Source organism: Acipenser ruthenus, chromosome 2, assembly GCF_902713425.1.
Source record: "Acipenser ruthenus chromosome 2, fAciRut3.2 maternal haplotype, whole genome shotgun sequence".
Classification (NCBI taxonomy): Eukaryota; Metazoa; Chordata; class Actinopteri; order Acipenseriformes; family Acipenseridae; genus Acipenser; species Acipenser ruthenus.
The window spans coordinates 999,148-1,020,928 of record NC_081190.1 but is presented as its reverse complement, the minus strand read 5'-3'; the positions used below and the strand labels follow the sequence as shown (position 1 = coordinate 1,020,928).

At 42.7% G+C, this 21,781-nt stretch overlaps 1 protein-coding gene across 8 annotated transcripts in view; it reads right to left on the bottom strand.

The window, feature by feature from the left end:
* Positions 1 to 639: 639 nt before the first annotated feature.
* LOC117963253 (ubiquitin-associated protein 2-like) overlaps positions 640 to 21,781 on the bottom strand; it is a 35,518-nt gene continuing 14,376 nt past the window's right edge. Inside the window, exons 7-27 of one of the 8 annotated variants that reach the window (XM_058985918.1) lie at positions 19,004 to 19,067; positions 15,742 to 15,866; positions 15,160 to 15,212; positions 14,563 to 14,633; positions 14,052 to 14,238; positions 12,597 to 12,813; positions 11,761 to 12,074; positions 10,737 to 10,909; positions 10,081 to 10,309; positions 9,450 to 9,489; positions 8,431 to 8,617; positions 7,784 to 7,850; positions 6,247 to 6,442; positions 6,022 to 6,116; positions 5,780 to 5,830; positions 4,291 to 4,372; positions 3,581 to 3,904; positions 2,877 to 2,984; positions 2,640 to 2,707; positions 2,081 to 2,272; positions 640 to 1,697 (exon numbers count right to left, since the gene is read on the bottom strand). In XM_058985918.1, coding sequence (XP_058841901.1) covers positions 1,602 to 1,697; positions 2,081 to 2,272; positions 2,640 to 2,707; positions 2,877 to 2,984; positions 3,581 to 3,904; positions 4,291 to 4,372; positions 5,780 to 5,830; positions 6,022 to 6,116; positions 6,247 to 6,442; positions 7,784 to 7,850; positions 8,431 to 8,617; positions 9,450 to 9,489; positions 10,081 to 10,309; positions 10,737 to 10,909; positions 11,761 to 12,074; positions 12,597 to 12,813; positions 14,052 to 14,238; positions 14,563 to 14,633; positions 15,160 to 15,212; positions 15,742 to 15,866; positions 19,004 to 19,067 — 2,939 coding nt within the window. In that variant the 3' untranslated portion in view covers positions 640 to 1,601. The remainder of the gene's footprint in view (positions 1,698 to 2,080; positions 2,273 to 2,639; positions 2,708 to 2,876; positions 2,985 to 3,580; positions 3,905 to 4,290; positions 4,373 to 5,779; positions 5,831 to 6,021; positions 6,117 to 6,246; positions 6,443 to 7,783; positions 7,851 to 8,430; positions 8,618 to 9,449; positions 9,490 to 10,080; positions 10,310 to 10,736; positions 10,910 to 11,760; positions 12,075 to 12,596; positions 12,814 to 14,051; positions 14,239 to 14,562; positions 14,634 to 15,159; positions 15,213 to 15,741; positions 15,867 to 19,003; positions 19,068 to 21,781) is intronic. The other 7 variants (XM_058985890.1, XM_058985898.1, XM_058985899.1 and 4 more) reach the window with 7 other exon arrangements.

Sequence of the window (21,781 nt, the reverse complement as noted above, 5' to 3'; positions counted from 1 at the left end):
TCACCCAACCCTACCTCACCTCACCACCCCGACCTGCACGTCACCCAACCCTACCTCCCCACCCCGACCCGGACGTCACCCAACCCTACCTCACCTCACCACCCCGACCCGCCCGTCACCCAACCCTACCTCACCACCCAACCCGCACGTCACCCAACCCTACCTCACCTCACCACCCCGACCCGCCCGTCACCCAACCCTACCTCACCACCCCGACCCGCACGTCACCCAACCCTACCTCACCTCACCTCACCACCCCTACCTCACCTCACCTCACCACCCCGACCCGCCCGTCACCCAACCTCACCTTCCCACTCCGACCTGCCCGTCACCCAACCCTACCCGCCCGTCACCCAACCCTACCTTGCCTCAAATATTAAAAGGCCCTGCAGGTTAAGCGTATTTTGAGACCTTTTGTTTGTTTGGACTGCTCCTACACCACATCACCCCCCACATCCTGACAGTCATGATAAAAATAAAGTAAAAATGTAAATCAGGCCATAGTTTCGTATCTCAAAACGGTTAACAACCCAATATTCAAAATGTGAACGTGAAATAAAATGTGTTGAACAAAACAACTGAATTTTGGCATTAAAAAAAAAAAAAAAAAAAAGGGTCTTCAATGCAGGCACACGCGGATACTGAACTGCTCAGAACTTTATTTTGTGGGTGACAGGTTTAAAATAAAAAAAATGAAAACTTCAAAAATACAATTGCAGGGGGGAAATTAAATCTGAATTGAGGAACATTAACAAGGGAGGGGAGGAGTGGAGATGACATCCTGGGATCAAACTGGTTCTAGATTTCAGGTGACATGAGCGAGAAAAAAACAAAAACAAACACACACACACGCACGCGCACGCGCACACACACACGCACGCGCACACACACAGAGACAGACACAGACACACACACTACAAATCCTTACACAGAGTCAATTTTGATTCAAAACCAACAGCTATAACAAGTATAAAAAAATAACAGATATTTAGAGCTGTAATTCTGTGACTCCATACAGTACCTACATACCTGTGGAAACACACTGCTCACAAGCAGTGACAAAACAGAGGTCGGGACACACCTGAAACTGTTCAAGAACAGGACAAGACTCCAGTTTAAACACAAGGGATCTTCACATGCTGAAACCATGGACGAGGAGATCCAAGCTACAAAACGCTTTCAAATGGTTTGCTTCTTTAATAGTAGTAGTAGTAATAATAATAATACTAATAATAATAATAATAATAATAATACTAATAATAATAAAATTCCTCAGTTCAAGGATTTTAAGATAAAAAAAATACTCTCAATATGCAGTGTTTTTTTCTTCTTTTTTATACCCCTACAATGGAAAAGAAATCCTTCAAAATGCAGAAACCACATTTAGGCTCTACTATTACATATATAAATACATACATAAATATTTTACATACAACAGCAACAAATTAAATGAAAGCTGGGCAATAGATCACATTAAACACTGTCTTTTTCTCCCCCACGTGTGTTAAAACTCTTTGCTGACCAGTTATTATTGTTGACATTTAATTCCTCCAGTTGCTGCTGCTAGAGGTTCCATTAAAAGGGCCTGGTGGTCTCCTGACTCAGTTTCCCCAGTACGGAGAGCTGCCGTAGGTGGACTTGTTAGCCTGTGACTTCTGCTGCATGCTGTTGGGCTGGCTGCGCTGGCCAGAACCGCCCTGCAGGGGGAGACAGAGCAGACACTACAGATCAGAGTCTTGTTCACTAGCTCGCTTCCAAACATTCAGCAAAAACAGGACATCCTTTCAATTACAAAACAGATGTATGCAAATGGATGCACACAGGATTTGGGTATCCGATGTAATGAATTTGAATCTCAGTCCACTGAACTGAAAGGCAAGGGCTGGGCCACACAGACGGTTCAAAAGACATCTTCCCATTCAACGAGAGCGCCAAATAGAGGGCTACAATCTGACAGCACTGGGTGAACTGAACATTATAAACGGTATTCATTATTTTTCTTAAATGTATAAGTTGAGCAGGCATTGCAGTGCCACCACTACCAGACGCGGACAGGCCCAGTGTGGGAGGGGAGGCGTACCTGCCCGTCTTGCTGCAGATGGTGGTGGAGCATCTGGGAGTGTGGCTGCTGGTGTGCAGGCAAGATGTGCAGGAAGGGGGCCGGCGCGTAGCCTTGAGCTGCTCCCGGGTTCAGGGGCCCGGTCCCTCCCAGTGCTGAAGGCAGGCTGAACGGAGGAGGGGTGCCAGCGTGGAACCCCTGCTTGTCAAAAGACTGGACAACAAAAGGGGCACCCCAAAAAAACAAAAACAAAGTTAACATATGAAATATGGAGGAAACCGCATAAAGGCCAACATTTTCCACCTTACTGTAATATAAAAATGATTCATATGTAACACATTATATATTGCTGAAAACAAGTTGTTTTTTTTCTTTTCTTTTTTAGGGCTTGCATAATATAGGCTGCTACTGTACTGTCACACCATAAAAGGAAGCATGTTTTTCTACAGCAACAAATCTTTTCCACAACCGTTACAATGTAATCCACTGGTTTCAAGTTCACAAGTAAATAAAAGCCAGTTGCACTAGTCTAGTCTAGATCTTCCGCAGCTGCATCTATCCTTGTGTGCCATCGGCTCACCTGTGTCTTATTGTAGACAGATCCACTGATGTCAGGTACTCCTGTGTTACTGGATGTCACTGAAACACCTGAGCAGAAAGAAAGAAATTTAAACAAGTTTTTGGAGATTCTGCACTACACTCTTGACAAACCAACACAAGTGCATGTTTTTCTTATGTTTGTATCCATGTACAAAATTGTATAAATTCAGTGACAATGACATGTCTAACACTACTGATAGGGAAAGCCCTCCCTTACCTTTGCCAGGACCAGAGCCAGCAGATTTGGCTTGTGCTTGAGATGAGCCACTGTAGCCTCCTTTGCTGTATTCTCCACCTCCTGTCCCCTGGGTTAAATCATCATAACCTACAAGAGAAACACAAAAGGCAAATTAGTAACTCCCACAAATACAAAACTCGCAACTCTCGTACTACAAGCTGCAGCTCAGAACTAAACTGTTTTCACTTTGTAAAAGCTCCTTGGGATAAGTTGTCCAGCGTCACAAGGAAAATCGGCAATTAAAATTATTATAATTTAAATCCTTCAATGAAAAAGCTGCCCACCTTCCCTTGCACAATTATATCTATATCGTTGACCCTGATACAGCCATTTGTAATTTCTCATCAGCTGGAAATTGTCACATTAAAAATGAGCTGCTAAGATTTTCATTAGCCAGTGTTTTGGTGGCAAACTGCGTGCAGGTGTGTCTTATTTTAAACTCATAGTAAAACCAGGAATGGATCAAACTGCTATGCAATGAGAGTCCTATTCCCATCCCCGAGCTATATTGTTTAATCAAGTATTTAACTCATAATATCTACATCGATCTATCTGTATAGGATATAGTGTCGGGTGCTGTAAAATCCAAGCTGATTTTCCAGCCCGCTATGCCAGCCCCTCATGGGGTGGCCATCAGCATGTATCACACAGCACCTGGTGCAACATCCCTTTTATCAGGGTACCTGAGCCGTAGCCGTGCTGTCCGTAGCCACTGGCCTGCTGGAAGGGGGTGGAGGGGTTGTTGAGTCCGACTCCGTGCTGCTTGGCAGAGGCTGGGGGTACGAACATGGTGGGCCCATACTGGAAGGCGCTGGGGACCCCTGGCATCCCGGGGTAATAGGGCAGCCCTGTGTAGCTGTACCCCGGAGGCAGGGCTGGGTTCAGGAAGGCCTGCTGTGTGGTGTGGTGGGTCTGCTGAGTCTGGCTCTGCTGCTGAAGGGGCTGGGCCAGGCTTGTGGTCGGAGCAGGGGAGGCAGAGTCTCCTCGGCCAAACTTTGTCACTTCACCTAGAACACCAAAACAAAACGTCAAAAAAAAAAAAGTGGCTTCATTTTTTTATTTTTTATTTACTATTACTTAACCAATTTGGCTAAACGAAGCCACAAAGCACCACTGCTGTGGAATCTCCAAAAAGGAGCTTACTTTACTGTTCATTTTCCTAACTCGTGCTTGATAGAGAAGCAACACCAAACAGATGGACCTAGGTAACTGGCTCCTAGTTACCAACTGTTATTGTTTTCTCCTATGTATTACTAAAATTATATTAGAAATATACATGATTAAAAGACAACATGAATAATCTTGGAAAAGGAGTTCAATACACACTGAAACTACTCCCCCATTTTAGGAAACACCACAGCCATCACCGGAGGTATAACCAAACTGAACCCACCTGAGTATGGGTTGTTGGCAAGGCTTCCATCTCTGCCTGGTAGTGTTGCTGTAGGGCCTGGGAATGGGATTCCATAGTAATCCTAAAAACACACACACACACATCAAAGTGGAGCCCTGGTGAAATGCATCCACCCAACACACTGCCCTATAAACAAACACACACACATCAAAGTAGAGCCCTGGTGAAATGCATCCACCCAGCACACTGCCCTATAAACAAACACACACACACACAAACACACACACATCAAAGTAGAGCCCTGGTGAAATGCATCCACCCAACACACTGTCCTACAAACAAACACACACACACCAAAGTAGAGCCCTGGTGAAATGCATCCACCCAGCACACTGTCCTATAAACAAATACACACACATCAAAGTAGAGCCCTGGTGAAATGCATCCACCCAGCACACTGCCCTATAAACAAACACACACACATCAAAGTAGAGCCCTGGTGAAATGCATCCACCCAACACACTGTCCCACAAACAAACACACACACACACCAAAGTAGAGCACTGGTGAAATGCATCCACCCAACACACTGTCCTATAAACAAACACACATCAAAAGTAGAGCCCTGGTGAAATGCATCCACCCAGCACACTGCCCTATAAACAAACACACACACACACACAAACACACACACATCAAAGTAGAGCCCTGGTGAAATGCATCCACCCAGCACACTGTCCTATAAACAAATACACACACATCAAAGTAGAGCCCTGGTGAAATGCATCCACCCAGCACACTGTCCTATAAACAAATACACACACATCAAAGTAGAGCCCTGGTGAAATGCATCCACCCAGCACACTGCCCTATAAACAAACACACACACATCAAAGTAGAGCCCTGGTGAAATGCATCCACCCAGCACACTGCCCTATAAACAAACACACACACACACACAAACACACACACATCAAAGTAGAGCCCTGGTGAAATGCATCCACCCAGCACACTGCCCTATAAACAAACACACACACATCAAAGTAGAGCCCTGGTGAAATGCATCCACCCAACACACTGCCCTATAAACAAACACACACACATCAAAGTAGAGCCCTGGTGAAATGCATCCACCCAACACACTGCCCTATAAACAAACACACACACATCAAAGTAGAGCCCTGGTGAAATGCATCCACCCAGCACACTGCCCTATAAACAAACACACACACACATCAAAGTAGAGCCCTGGTGAAATGCATCCACCCAGCACACTGTCCTATAAACAAACACACACACACACACAAACACACACACACCAAAGTAGAGCCCTGGTGAAATGCATCCACCCAACACACTGTACTGCGTTGTTTGTCTGCATATACCCGGATCAGATCTGAATTTCTTTAGGTGTGCATTGAAGAGCAGTGCGCTCAGATAACTTTAAATCCCACAAAATACCTGAATGCATCCAGAAACCCTTAGAAGTGAAAGCGTGTGTCCAGGACAGGACACTCCATTAACTCACCATGGGTAACCTGGATTGTAGCATCTGTAGGTCTTCATAGCCATAGATCTGCTTAACAGAATATAAAACAGAACAGCATGTGAATTTCAACAAGCAAGTCTACTTGGAGACCACTGTTCTATAGATAGATATAGCCATCAAATAGTCACTGGTTGATTCACTATGTGTCAAAACAGTATTCAAGCATCTGTAAAAAGGGACACAATAACACGTTGTTAATATATAATAAAGAGTTCTCATACCGGGTAGGCTGGCAGCAGTCCTCCTGGCCCCACTATGTACTGGTTGTGCAGTAACGGGGGAACCCCCTGTGGCAGGTTTGGTGGGGCTTTTCCTGCTGAAGACAAGAGTTAAGATTTTAAAAACAATGCTACACATGCCTATGGGTTAGGACTGCATCTCTCTCATGGTAGAAAAGGGGTTATTATTTCAGAGTCTGAAAACAGGTATTTCAAGGTTTCCTTTACCGGTGGAGGAGAGCAGGTGCGCGGAGCGTGTGGCGGAGGGAATGGAGACGCTGTTGCTGCTCAGCCCCAGGCTGCTGGTCATGTGGAGGGTGTTGGCTACGTTGACCATGGCGGAGGCGTTGCTGGAGGAACACGTGGACGCTGCAGAGAAGTTGCTGGAAGGCTGTAGGGAGCTTACACTGTCTACACTGGTGTACTGGGAAAAACAACAAAGATCTTAAATCCTCCTGTCCCGACTGCTGAAAGCATGACATAATCACACTTTATAAAAGACCCATCGTGTGATTTACGCTTCCAAACCTGTTACTTGACTTGACCACACTGAGCTCTCCACAGGTGAGGGGCATTGGAGTTGATCGGGCTAATGTACCATTCCCAGTGAAACAAGTGAAGCAGCAGCTGCTTGAGTTTGTAATGACTGCTCCTTTCCTTCACTTGTTTCACTTTGGTGAATGGTAAAATTAGCCCGATCAACACCAATTGTCAGCACCTGATTTCTGCGAAGAGCTCAATCTGAATAATCTGTTTGTGCAGCAGTTATTTCGAGATTGTCATTTGATTCTTAATTAAAAAGTTAACAGAATACAATGTACAACCTTAAAGTACAGTACACAACACTCCCTCTATTTCAGTGTCCGGTTCGCACAGCAGCAATTTCGAAAATAGTGATAGTGTATAATATAGGACATGTACAATTTACTGTCAACATGGACTAGTTGTGAAATGAGCCTAATTTGTGAATGAAATGATCATTGTACAGTGCTACCCCGTTATAACACAACATGTTATAGTGCAGAATCGGTTAGAGCATGGAAAGGCTGCTTGCACTGTCTTGTTTTTCTTCTAAAAAGTCTGTTAATGTTACAAAACAAGTGTGTATAAACATCCTTGGATTCTATTTACAGTTTACAACATTTCTTATAAAAACATGCAATTTAAATAGGAGTGGTGTAAACTATAAAGTGGAGGAACAGCAGTTTCTATTACACTGTATATATTGTAACGACCCGGGATTTATATACTGCTGCAGGACTGTTCTACGGACCCGGTTTGTTTTTGTGTGCGTTAGCAGGGAAGCGGTAAGCTTGCCTCAGCTGGGATCGGTGGGTGACGTCTGGGGAGGAGGGGACAAGCTGCTGTGTGAACGTGCTGCTGTGAGAGTGCGAGAGTGTTTGCTGTTTTTGGTGTGGCCCAGGCTAACAGGGGCCGGGAATAATCATCCCAATAAACCGTGGATTCGAGTACCTGCACATTGTGTGCGTCTCCTTCCCCCATTTTCCACGGTACGCTACAATATTAATTTGGCTTGTGCATCATTTCAGGAACAAAAAAAGGCAAAACACAAATAACGCGGTCTCCTAATTATGAACCCCGACAACTGCATTATAACGGGGTAGCTCTGTATTTTGATTTTACTTCTGTATTTAAGCCGATTTCAAGTTCATGTTAAAATATAGGGTGAACCCTGAAGGAAACTCAGTCAAAGGTTTTCAACACATTAAAGTCATGTTTAACAAAAGAAAACATGGTTGCTTACCGTGTGTGATGAGCTTGAAGACAGCACAGAGGCAGGAGAGTGGCTGTTCTGGTGGTTAGACAGCGAGCTTTTATATATGGAGAGAGAGAGAGAGAGAGCGCAAGAGAGAGAGAGAGAGAGAGAGAGAGCGCAAGAGAGAGAGAAGTTAGCAGGGAAGTTACTCCTGACTACGACCTGCAGCTTCAGTTAACCAGATGTGTGTTTCATCCCTGTTAGGTTAATACACAGTCCTAATGTGCATCTTCAGCAGCCATAAAAACACGTTACTGCCATCTACGGACAGATACCTGCCTGTACAATTAGAATTTACAAAAGTCTACACTTCTCTCCCATCTATATTTAATTAGGTGAAGGGAGAACTTGTTGCAGCCATCTGATTGTGTGGTTCTCTAAACCCCAAAGGCTGGTCTCATCCTGGGGTTGCACAAGTGGGCCTGGATGACTAAATTGGGGATATTCACACCTTGCTTTCTAGATTCTTAACAAAGCTCTCCTTTCACCCAACAGTAGGTCTGGTACCACCCCATTATACAGCTTCACCCATCAGCCACTCCATCACACTATTTTCTTTTACTGGGTGTGCTGCACCTATTATCCTATGGGGAGACAGATCAGAATGGTAAATGTCAGTTGAGAGGCAGACGTACTTGCTGAGCTGCGGCAGTGGTGCTGTGGACAGCTCGCTGTTCTGGCCCATGCTGGTCAGTGCTGTTGAGTGCTGGGGTACTGAGGTGGGCAGGAGGGCTGAGGCTGCGGGGGCGCTGCTGGACAGGGGTCCTAAGCTCGACGGAAGTGATGGAGACTCGGGCTTCGGTGTGGAGGCAGTCGATGTAGCTGGAAGTTTGCAACGCAAAGTTTTCCTTTCGTTAAATTAACAAAAAGCCATTGTGAAGATCTCTGCAGGAATGCATGTTTGTTTGTCCCTGCCCAGCCTCTCATCATCTTACATTGGTAGCTGAGCTGTGATTAAGACACCAAGCAGCACTCAGCCTCCTCCTAGTTATACCAAGGTTCCTTAACACCCCAAACCGTTCAAGTTTGGCTGATCTGCAACACCTTAATGTTTGTATCCTGAATTAGGCAGGGTGTCCTATTTCACTGTTTTCAGAATTCATTAGTAGGGGTGTAATGATCCATCATGTATCGATGAAATCAGGATACTTTCTTTACATGACACATTGTATCGTAACAGAATGTAGTTTGTATCATGACACAAGATCAAAAGCACAACGTAGCTCACGCTAGATTACCAAGGGGTTCTTGAATGAAGTGTGTTTCACAGCTGGTATGCATACACACTTCCCATTCATTAAATGGTCCTTCATTAAAATGTATGTTAATCAGGACAATCACATACATCGTGATACAGAACGTAATCTCAACCTGCAGATCACGATCTGGATCGCATTGTGAGATTAGTGTACTGCTAGACCCCTACTCACTGGACACAGGAGTTAAATTAGCGACTAAGGGTTATAAAAGGTCTGATTTATGTCACTTGACACGTTATGCTAGATTTAGTTACGCTTATAATACATGCAGAATAAAAATCACTCCTAAAATGACAAACCCCACTATAAAAGGGAATCTGTCACCGTCCCGTCCCCGGTTCAGAAGTATTTAACGTTCCAAGGTTTAAGGAATTAATATCTACCAAACTACTTACTGTCTAGACCTGTTGGTGTTCTTACTCCATTGAAGCCATTCTGTAGTTGGAACAAATAAATACGTGTTAGTAACCCTTTCTTTTCAGAACCATCTACATATTATTTCCAGCCATTTATACTGCATAACACTTATCTAGCTTCTAACTAAATCCCCATTATAAAAACTGCCCTAATGCATACTTTAAGAGTCTGACAGCACATTCCATCCAATAACCCGTCTCTCCTTTAAAATAGCTAATTAGTGGATTTATAATTGTGAGTTGAACCAAATATATACGAGGAAACTGATTTTATCATTTAACTGGATGTGAAAGAATATCTTTTAGTAAGCTCAACAAATAATGGCTTCACAAGACTGTCGTGGTAAGGTGTGGTGCTTCAAAATCAATGTGCTTCTCTTATATAAAGTACAGTTTATGGGTTGCATCCAACACTTCTGGTGAAACTTTCATTAATAAGCGTGGCTCCCAGAGACAGCAGAATACATTTCAGTTTCACATGCAGTATACTAATATGGTGGTGAACCCTGAAGGAGACTCAGCCTGAAAAGGGAATACAACACACTAAGTCAGCTACGTGCTTGAAGGCATCTCCTCCGAGGGCAGACCATGCTGAAGCATGAGGACTCACAGACACTGTGGTCGGGGCAGGGGGCTCTTCCTGGGGAGATGGTGCCAGGCTACTCTGGAAGGCTATCCTGCTGTGCACCGCGTTCTGCTCCAAGGAGGGACCAGGCGACGTCACCGGAGGGGCCGAGCTCTGGGGTAAGGCAGGGAGGCTGGAGGACGTGACCACAGGGGGAGAGTAGCTGGAGTCTGGAGCAGAGATGGGCATCGACAAGGAGCTGCTCAAGGAATCGCTGTGCGGAAGAAACAGCGATTCACACACCAAAAAATAAATAACAAAATAAAAAATACTGGTTTCAAGCAAACATTTAACTATCTTCACTCATGAATTTACCACAGATTTTATTGTATACATGTATACATTCTTTAACTATATATTCAATACTTTTTTTTTTTTTTTTAAACAGTAAAAGGGTGTCGTGTAAGATACAAGCTTTTTCACGCATGGGTAGTCACTCTGATCTCTTGTGGAGTTGACATCAGCTTTTATCATACAGCACCCTATATAGTTATCTCTATGTCTATGAAAAGGAATGGTTCATCCTATTGAAAATTACTAGTTAACTTAAATACATTTAAACTGAAGCAGCATTGTCTGCCAGTTTTGTTCACGCATTGGCCTGTGTGGTGTTGTGATTTGTCTGGAGACAGCTCAGTTACCTCACAGGTTTTGAGTAGAGACTGTTCTGTGTTTGTGACGGTGTGTCGCTGTTGCTCTCCGCTGAACCAAATTCCTGTAGAGAAGGTTCTGATCCAAACTCCAAGGCTCCAAACTGGAAAGTCAACCCTGTTACATCAGCAGATGCAGGCATTTCTACTGCTGAAGATGGAATCTAAAACACACACAGTCAGTCACAAACAAGCACAGGTGTGTGTGCAATTAAAAACAAGACAGTTGCCACACACAATTTTCTTTGTATACATACAGTAGTCTTTAACCCTTTGCAGTCCATTTATTAATTGCGCGTCAGGCGCGTCAGGTCCAATTTATTTTCACACGCGCAGTTAATTTTAGACGCGCTGTTTAAAAGTATTTATTTTTTCCCACAGTCAAACGGGTTTAAAAGGCCTTGCATATCAACAAAGCACTCACTAGGCATCTCCAGCCCCGCCCCACCCTTTCGTTCGCTATAGCTTTCACATATGCTAAGAAATAAATAATAATAGTCGTACAAACCGATCAATCATCCTGATCACTCGTTTTATCACCAAACACCTCAATCCAAGTCATTATTTTATTACTATAACATCTGAAAAAAGCTCTGCAAATGTCCGTGATATTCTCTGAGAGTTGATGCAGTCACAGCCAGCTTGTTTCCTTATGGCCTTCATTATCAGATGCCAGGGGCAAGTATGACTATTCATGAGATACGCCCTTTTTTTAATTTTTTTTTTCGGCTCGTCTCGGCTCCTGTCGCTCCCACTCGGCCATTTAATGGTTTTCTCGGCTTTCTCCGGAGAAAAAACGACTAGAAACACATTTTTTGCGTCTTTTTGAAGATATTGGACCGGATAGGAATAATTGCAATGTCGGACCAGGTCCGACATAGGACCGCAAAGGGTTAAACATCTTAAACAAACAGACAGGCAAACAATCTCCCCCACAGACAACTTTCTGGCACTCAATTTCTCTATAGCTACCACACGAATAAAGACCTTGGAAGGGACCTGTGCCGCTCAGTACCTTAGAAGTGGGAGGTATTCTGCGTTTCTGCAGCTTCAGCTGTTTCTGCTGAGTGCTGCCTGCCTGTGTGTCTATTGCTCCTGGAGGCATGTGCAGCAGTTTAGCAGCGGTGACGATAGCAGCAGTGGCAGCAGAGTCTGGCGGCGTGGGGTCCCGCAGCTTTGTCTGAGGGGGGTAGGTGTCCAGACCAGGGGGCGGGGGCAGCATGGACAAGCTGCTTTGGGAGGAGAGGGACAGTGACGGTTGCTGCTGCTGCTGCCGCTGGGTCAGCTGGCTCAACACAGGGGACGGCTCAGGCTGCGTCTTAAAGCCTACTGGACAGAATAGACACCAGAATCGAGGGCAGGGGTTAGACTGAGGCAGATTACTACCTTTCTTTAGAATATCATTTCTACTTCCATTATGAACCCTTTTTGCCAAGGTTTATTTTATATAGTTTTTTTAAATTATGACTGCCTTGTTAATGTGTTATTGTAGTTTGTGCTTCAACACTGCCCCTTGTAAAAATGGGATGCCTTTGCAGGCAAGCTGTTGCAGCTCATACAGCCTTATCAGTAAATATAATTTAAATAAATAACTGTGCTTTATTGGGACAGAAATTAGACTCCTATTGCACAGCAGTTTTACTACCTAAATTACTAATTTTAATAGAACTTGATTAGCCAGTGTATATGTAACAAGCTCAGGTGTCTCCTAAATATAGCATATCCATCATTACAGTTCAGGTTAAGAGCCATTCCCTGCTGAAGGCAGTGGCTGTAAAGCAGGAGTAAACGTCTGGTAACATTGGCAACAGCTGGTTCAGTGGCACCTGGGAACGTGAGGCGTGTACTTACTGAATTGCGAGAGGACGGTGGTCTGAGAGCCAAGGGGTTTGATGTCCCAAGAGGAGGTGCTGACACTGCTGCTCCCCCCCACAGCGCTGACCCCTATCTGCTGGGAGGGCAGTGGCCCCAGGCCAGGGGATTTCAGCTGCTCCAGGGTCTGAGCGCCCGCAGAGGAAGGCAGCTTGGAGCTCCCCAGCTCTCCAAACCCGGAGCTCAGGACAGAGGACTGCCATGGGAGAAGAAATTAAACATCTTTAAATGTCAGCATTTTAAAAATGTACAGTGTCGATTTTGTGGACATTTAGCTATCAAGGTTTGAGGTAAATTTAGCAAGAATCCTTCTCAGGGTTGTGTAATTATGTAGAACATTCTGTCCAATCCCACACCACTCCAAACTGAAGTTTCACAAATTGACATGACTGACACAATTACCCTTAAAGAGCAAGTAGCGGGGTTCTGAAAAATGCAGCATCATACGTCCCCACGTGTTGTTACAACTATTTATAATGATGTACCTGTAATCTTTATTTTAGTTGTTAACATCGTGACAAGTTTTTACACTTATCAGTTCAAACTCTCTCTCAAAGGTCTTTTCAAGATGGCTGTTAGTGCACTCGGGTTTGAGATCAGAGGTGTGTCCTCTCTCGCTGACTAGAGAAGACGAGACACACCCCATCTATAGAAGGATCCCGAGCCGAAATACGTTTTTAGCGGAATGGATGAAAACTAAATGAACATGGTCCAAGGGTAGAATTGTAATTGTGGACAAACATACGAAATACAATACAGTACGACCCTTTAAAGCAAGACAGCTTTCATTTCTCTTCATACAGGATCGTCTTCAGTTCCAAACAAATATTAAAACAAATTCCTTCATGTCAAAGTGAGACTCCTTTGAATTACCGCTCTGCAGTTTGAATTATTCTTGGGGGAGCCCCAAATGTGTCAAGATGTCGCTATATTGCACGCGTATGCTCAAGTGAAATTATCAAACCACCTGATTTATTTATGTATTAACACTTGTATGAAACTGAAGGACGATCCTGTATGAAGAGAAATGAAAGCTGTCTAACGTTAAAGGGCCGTACTGTATTGTATTTTGTATGTTCATCCACAATTTTAAACAATTATAAATCTTACATAAAACTATAAAACCCATACATTGTGTCACTATTTGGGCAGAAAAATAGAAATAATTGGGGTGTATCTCTCCTGGAATACAGGTAGGAATCAGAGAGAGGACATACCTGTGATCTCAAACCCAAGTCTACTAAGCAGACACCTGAATTACCTTTGAGACAGAGTTTACATTTAGAAGCGTAAAAACTTAACGAATGTTAACAAAATGACAGGTACGTTATTTAAACAGTTGTAGCAACACGTGGGGACGTCTAACACTGTTTTTCAGAACCCCGCTACTTCCTCGTTAAGGGTCCCAGAAAAGCTAATTAAAAGGTCTCTTACCAGCATGTGGTGAGAGTAGGGGTTGACAGCAGTGGCGTTGCTGGTTACCGAGGGTATCTGGGAGTTGGTGAACACAAGTGAATTGCCCAGGCTCTGCTGCTGATGCTGCTGGGAGGGGTCATACGAGTTCAGCTCCCCCACTGCACCCCCCGCAGCTGGCTTCTGAAGCAACGCTACCAGATCAATGCTGAAACCACACAAGGAACCACAACAGTGTTCATGAATATTTAAAGTTTGAAAAAGACCGAAACTGACCAAGGTCTCTCTCTACTACCTGCTTATCAATTCTACTTTGCGAAACTTCAGAAAACGTAGACAAAACCACAGCAACGCCGTCACTGTGCAGTTAATCCGACAGCATGGAGGAATCCGTTTACAAAAGCAGCTGTATCATTTAACGTTTGATGTTAAGCTTTCTATGCAAGGCCCAAGCACTCGGAGGCAAGAACATAGGAGATGTGATTCAACCTCCACAGGGGTGATGAGAGAAGCTGCAGGCAAGCTGCCTTACCTTTGTCCAGGGGTGATGTGGTTTTCAATGGGAGAAGCGGAAGATGCAGTGAATACTTTTGTTTCAGAAAGCTACAAAATGAATAATATTGGATTAAAAAAAAAAAAAACCTAAAACAGCTAACTATTTTTTTAATATAAAACAGTAAACAAAACTACCAGTAAAGTAATGCAATATGAACCACTTGAGGGTTCAAACCAATAACCTAAATGAAAATCAAATATATGAACCACTTGGAGGGTTTCAACCAAGAACCTAAATGAAAATCAAATTCATATATTTAAAAAATAATTCTGAAATCATTCTCAAATATCTATAGCAGGTTGTATGCCGATTCAGAATGGTTTAGGCCAAGACAAATGCACAGACAATTGTTACCAAAATATAACATTAAACAGCTGGTCCAAGTAGGTGTCAGGGTGTACAATCTGACCATGACCTACATTCACAGTATGCTGAATAACTTTGGTGAACTTTGCAAGGTCATTTGTTACACAAATCTTGGCAGGCAGTTCCTCAAGTTACAGCTATTACAATATCTGAACCAGTCAGCTAATCAAACGTTGAATCTGTCTGCCAGTATTGCCATCAACTTACATCTTCATTCCAGTCCTCAGCTGCCCAATCATCCATGGTGCTCCTCCAGGCCCCTGCATTGAGAACAGACAGACAGACAGCGCTAAGAACAGGCAGGCCACACTCTGGGAATCTTTACTTTTGCTTTGCTTCCATAAGATTTCACATCAATGGTTCCCATGGGATTGCTAAAGCCCTGCAATTTTCTAAAGAAAACTGCATGGCTTTGTTTGTTACATAGAGATTAAGTCAGATAATTAAAATGCACGTAAACAAACAAATAAATAAATAAATAAATAAATAAATAAATAAATAAATAAAAAACACAAAGGTAGTAAAACGAAACCAGTCCAATTGAGGTAAATTTAGAAATACTAAATACACCGAGTGAAAAAAACGTGTCGAGTACAAGTCTTTCAAGGCCTTAATTCTCAATGTCTTTAAAACATTTGTCAATGACTTCAATAGGTTTCTTTTAGCATTCATTCTAAAAGGTAGTTAAAAGGTAGATCATATATAAAAAGGTAGTTAAATGACTATATTCTGTGGATTTCTGCATTCCTCATTTTAAAGATGTATGTTTGAAGATGAACACTGGCCTACCTGTTCCATCGTCTCCATCGTTACCAGACTCCCAGGCCTCTGTCTTCGACCCACCTCCCCCAGACGCTGAGGAGTCTGTGTAGTCTGCTGGGTTAAAGGTTCTGCAGAAAGAGGGAGAGAACACTCTGCATCACCCCCCAAAGATTATTATTTTTTTTATTTATTCATTCAATTTATTTACACACACACACAGACAGAGATATCTATCTATATCGAGCATCAAAAGAAACTTATTACGATTATAATATTTATTTTAGAAAAAACTAAGGTATATAAATGATGGACACTGACGAAATGTTTTCGGTTTATTTTTAATCATTCATCCTTGACCATGACACGCTTGAGTGACTATGACTGAAGCAGACGCTCTTAATCACCTAATTAGTGAGACAGTTGATTGGACACTGGATATGGAGTGATTTCAGCTGTTGAATTGCAAGCTTGGATAAAAGCAATAAAGAAAATCACAGAAAAAAAAACAATATGCCACGTCTGTCAAGAGAGCAGTGCCTTCGTGCGATCGGCATGTTGGAGGCTGGACTAGGGCAGCGTACTGTGGCTCGCCGTCTTGGGTGCTCACAGCCAGCGATTTCAACACCTGCCCGAGATCGACAGATCATTTTGCAGCATCTTCGTGATGTCAATTGTTAAGCAGCACAATAAAAAAGTCATGCACCTGGTGAATTTTATCCAACTATAAGTGATAAAGTTTCTTTTGATGCTCAGTATACATATATAGATTATTACTACAGAGAATTAAAAAAAGCTCTATATCCAAGGAGAATCAGTATTCTCAAATCACTCGAAATACTTAAAATAAAAAACGTAATTGATAAACTCAAGACTCTTAATTACATACATAAAACTATAAAAAATGTTCCTTTTAACTATGATTCAGCCTCATTCCTAAGGTAGATTACAATGCTGCTTAGGACAGAATTTTTTTGCATTTTTTTATTTATTTTTTTTAATATTGTTTTCAAATTATGAAGGACTTGTTACTGTAGCTTGTGCTTCAACACTGCCCCTTGTAAAACTGCCGTTGCATTCATATAGCCTTACCAGTGAATATTTAAATGTGATACAGCCATCTGAAAATTCTTTGATTCAGTTTATACCAGTTGGAAATTACATCTCGATCACTAGCTATACTGTTAAATTAAAACACACCCACACAAAAAAAGAATAATTAAAACAGTATAGCTAATGTTATTGTGAGTGAATAGAGATAGGTCTATCTATCTATCTCTCAGATAGATAGATAGATATATATTTTATATATAGGGCAGCAGTGTAAAGTAGTGGTTAGGGCTCTGGACTCTTGACCGGAGGATCGTGGGTTCAATCCTAGGTGGGGGACACTGCTGCTGTACCTTTGAGCAAGGTACTTTACCTAGATTGCTCCAGTAAAAACCCAACTGTATAAATGGGTAATTGTATGTAAAAATAATGTGATATCTTGTAACAATTGTAAGTCGCCCTGGAAAAGGGTGTCTGCAAAGAAATATACATATATACACACACACACACACACACACACATATATAGAGTGCCTTGCAAAAGTATTCAGACCCCTGACCAATTCTCTCATATTACTGAATTACAAATGGTACATTGAAATTTCGTTCTGTTTGATATTTTATTTTAAAACACTGAAACTCAAAATCAATTATTGTAAGGTGACATTGGTTTTATGTTGGGAAATATTTTTAAGAAAAATAAAAAACTGAAATATCTTGCTTGCATAAGTATTCAACCCCTGTGCTGTGGAAGCTCCCAGTTTACACCGATGAAAGAAATTGCCCTAACGAGGACACAATTACCTTACCATTGGCCTCCACCTGTGAACCATTAAAGTTGCTGTCACATTTTCTGGATAAAAACCCCACTTTTGAAGGATCATTGGTCAGGATGTGAATCTGAAGGAAAATGAAGACCAAAGAGCATTCTACAGAAGTTAGAGATAAAATAATACAAATGCATAGATTAGGGAAAGGGTACAAAATAATATCCAAGTGTTTGGATATCCCAGTGAGCACAGTTGGATCAATAATCAGGAAGTGGAAGCTGCATCACACCACCCAGGCACTGTCAAGAAAAGGCTGTCCCTCAAAACTTAGTGCTCAAACAAGAAGGAGACTTGTGAGAGAAGCCACAGAGAGGCCAACAATCACTTTGAAGGAGCTACAGAGTTCAGTGGCTGGGAGTGGAGTAATGGTGCACCAGTCAACCATATCAAGAGCTCTGCATAACACTGGCCTGTATGGGAGGGTGGCAAGAAAGAAGCCGTTACTCAAAAAGTACCATCTGAAAGCACGTCTGGAGTTTGCCAGAAAGCATGAGAGTGACCCAACTGCGATGTGGGAAAAGGTTTTGTGGTCAGATGAGACCAAGCTAGAGTTTTTTGGCCAAAACTCAAAGCGCTATGTGTGGCACAAACCTAACACTGCCCATGCCTCAAGACACACTATCCCTACTGTGAAGTATGGTGGTGGCTGCATCATGCTGTGGGGATGCTTTCATCAGCAGGGACTGGGCATCTTGTTAAAATTGAAGGAAGAATGGATGGAGCAAAATACAGGGAAATACTGCAAGAGAACCTGCTTCAGTCTGTTAAAAAACTGAAGCTTGGGAGGAAATTCACCTTTGAGCAAGACAATGATCCCAAGCACAAGGCCAAAGCAACATTGGAGTGGCTCAAGAACAAAAAGGTGAATGTCCTACAGTGGCCCAGTCAAAGTCCTGATCTCAATCCCATTGAGAATCTGTGGCACTATTTGAAAATTGCGGTCCACAAGTGTCGTCCAACCAACCTGAACAACCTGGAGCAAATCTGCCAAGAAGAATGGGCCAAAATCACTCCGACACTGTGTGCAAAGCTGGTACATACTTACCCCAAAAGACTTAAAGCTGTTATTGCAGCGAAAGGTGGCTCTACCAAATATTAATGTGTGGGGGTTGAATACTTATGCAAGCAAGATATTTCAGTTTTTTATTTTTCTTAAATATTTCCCAACATAAAACCAATGTCACCTTACAATAATTGATTTTGAGTTTCAGTGTTTTAAAATAAAATATCAAACAGAACGAAATTTCAGTGTACCATTTGTAATTCAGTAATATGAGAGAATTGGTCAGGGGTCTGAATACTTTTGCAAGGCACTGTGTATATATATATATATATGCTTCACCTTGTTGCTGTACTGATTTGGAAGACATCTACCAAAGCCAGCACTTTCCCATCCCACATTGCTTTACTTACCCCATTCCTTGTGCTGAAAACCTGCTTCCTCCAGCAGCTCTTCCCCTGCCTCTGCCACCAAACCCTACAGAGACACACATCAATGCACCACTGTTAACATGCAGGGACAAGTTACACACAGACTTTCCACAATGCAGCCTTCAAAACCTTAATATACCTCCTCTGAAATACATTGTGCAAGACTCATAAAACAAACAAAAAAATGGATTGCTTTAATCCAACTACAATTCTGTAGGTGTTTAGATTATCCCACTAACTCAGAACAAAGAAAGGAGAGTTGAGCTGGCCAGGAAAAAAAAAAAAAAAAACACACAGCTGCAAAACACAATCTCACCATCAGGGGTCCCTTAAGTAAATACTGTACCCAACCAGACAAAACAAAAACTGAGCAGTCACTAGCAGGATTCCATTTTGCAGCACATAAGATGGAAATTGATTGAGTCATCAATACTGACACTTGGACAGCTTGGGAAGTTCCATCAAGCCTGACTGGCTAGCAACATTCCATCTGTGTCTTCTTATTTTTATAATTTCTTCACATTGTAAGCTTATAAAATGGCAAGAGGGAGCAATCTCAATGACTAACTTATCCCAGCATGTGCAAGTCAGTCACCATATCAGCACAGCCTGGGACTTTCAGAACCACTCTGCCTGACTGAATTGATAACCCGTTTACTCTGGGATGGGTGGCGTGGGGTGCCACCATTTCTAGAAGCGCAATAACACACTTCTTTAAAAAGGAACAGCTGAGACATCATATCCTCAGCATCCCATCCAGCAAGGCAATATCACAAAGACTCCTGACCAAATGTCTGCAGGCAAACAGCTGCAGGTCTCAATGGGAGCCTTGACACAGCGTAACCCACCCAGACACAAGCCAGCACAATGCAATGTTGATTTATACAGAGTTGTTCCTTTAGCAGAAAATTCCCCAACATGATAAACATCCTGTATTTCAATTTAAAAGTGCAATTCAATATCCAGAATAGTCTTGGAAAAAGAAATTGCTTCCGTTTTACAAATTGGTTCTGAAATTGCTTTCCACAAATCAAATACTAAGCAATACAGCTGAGGAGTACTTGAACACAGGCAGTCTAGATGAGACAGGTTTCCTCATACTGTGGACGTCACACAGCCTGCTCCAACAGGGCTTTGAGAGCACAAAGAGCTAACTACTCGGCTGCTACAAGACCACGACTGGAACCCTGTCATGAGGGACTCGCAAGATAGAGCAGCAACCAAACGTCACAGCTCATGCATGCTGCTTTGAGTGCATGAACTGGATGCATATTAGAACTGAAACAGAAGGGATGTACAGTTTCACTAAAGCTGCTCAAGGCAGGCATAAGAGAGAGAGAGAGAGAGGGGCTAGGGAGTACAGTAGGTCCCTCCTTCCCTTCTCCTTGAAGATTTCACATTGAGATTCCCAGCATTCAAATCAAACCTGCCTGCTGTCACCCCCTGCCGAACTCACGAATCAGCTGGCTGACCACGCATTCCACGGATACTGCAAGGGGTCCTGTTAATTGATGCATGCCAGAAATAGAACATTTCCAAACCAAACCCACCCCCCGCGCACTCATTTGTATTGGGAGGATTCAGCTCCAAGGTAGCGAGAGCTGGAAGTGACAGCTGTGTGCCAAATAAGGGGGAGGAGGGTAAAGCTGCCATAGTGTGTGTGTGGGGAGGAGGACTGCCCAGTCCCTGACCACATTCCGGCGCCTCCTTAAGACTCACCTCTTCAAAGAGCACCTGTAGAACTCCTCTGTTTGTATCCTGGGACACTATCACCCTTCATGTAAATGTGCTTTACTTTGCTCTTATCAGCCCCCTATTTTACTGCATTTAATCCTGTACTTCAGAATACTGTAATCTGCCAAGTTTTTAACCTGTAGTACTTTGTATTTAATCACATCCTGATGTAACTATCACTATTTAATCATATCCTGATGTAACTATCACTATTACCTGCTGTATTATTGAATTGTGGTTTGTCAAACTTGTACTTTGCTTGAACAAAAGTTATTGTATTTCTTGCTCTTATTGTATTACTTGTATTGTAACGCTTGAAATGTTTTTGCTTACGATTGTAAGTCGCCCTGGATAAGGGCGTCTGCTAAGAAATAAATAATAATAATAATCTGCAGACACACACTTCCTCAGAACAGGCACCTGTGCCAATTGTGAAGCTTTCCAGCAGAGGAAATCCGACTGATAGGACGTACTTAACCAGCCGCCCCCCTTCGTTGGTTTTGATTTATAGGTTTGAAATGCATAGTAAAAACCAGCCTGGCATACATAATGCCATAGGAATGCAGACCTCGGCTCATAGCATGTACAATTAATGTAAAGGGATGGCAAAAAGCACATTGTGCAACAGGGATTAATGACGTCAACATGTTTCTACCAGCATCGCGAGAAGGGTCGATTAAGCTGATAAAGCCGTTTAAACCCTTGCAGCACTCAATAGAAAAATTCTGTACAGGCATGTGGCTAGTAACCAATCATACAACACATACAAATACAATGACCAGTTCATACAATATGCAAGTTCTGGATATCAGAATCCGTTGATCAGACTAGGAAAGCAAGCCAACATAATATTCTCTCACTTATTAAACCCGCATCCCCAAAAACAAAAACTTGTACTTAAGCCATGTACTTCCTACACCAAATTAGGAGTAGGGACAGAAATGTACATCAATGGAAACAAAGCAGTGCAAGAAAAAGCACACAATGCAACTAAACGAACATGGCACACAAAGGTAGCACCGAGTA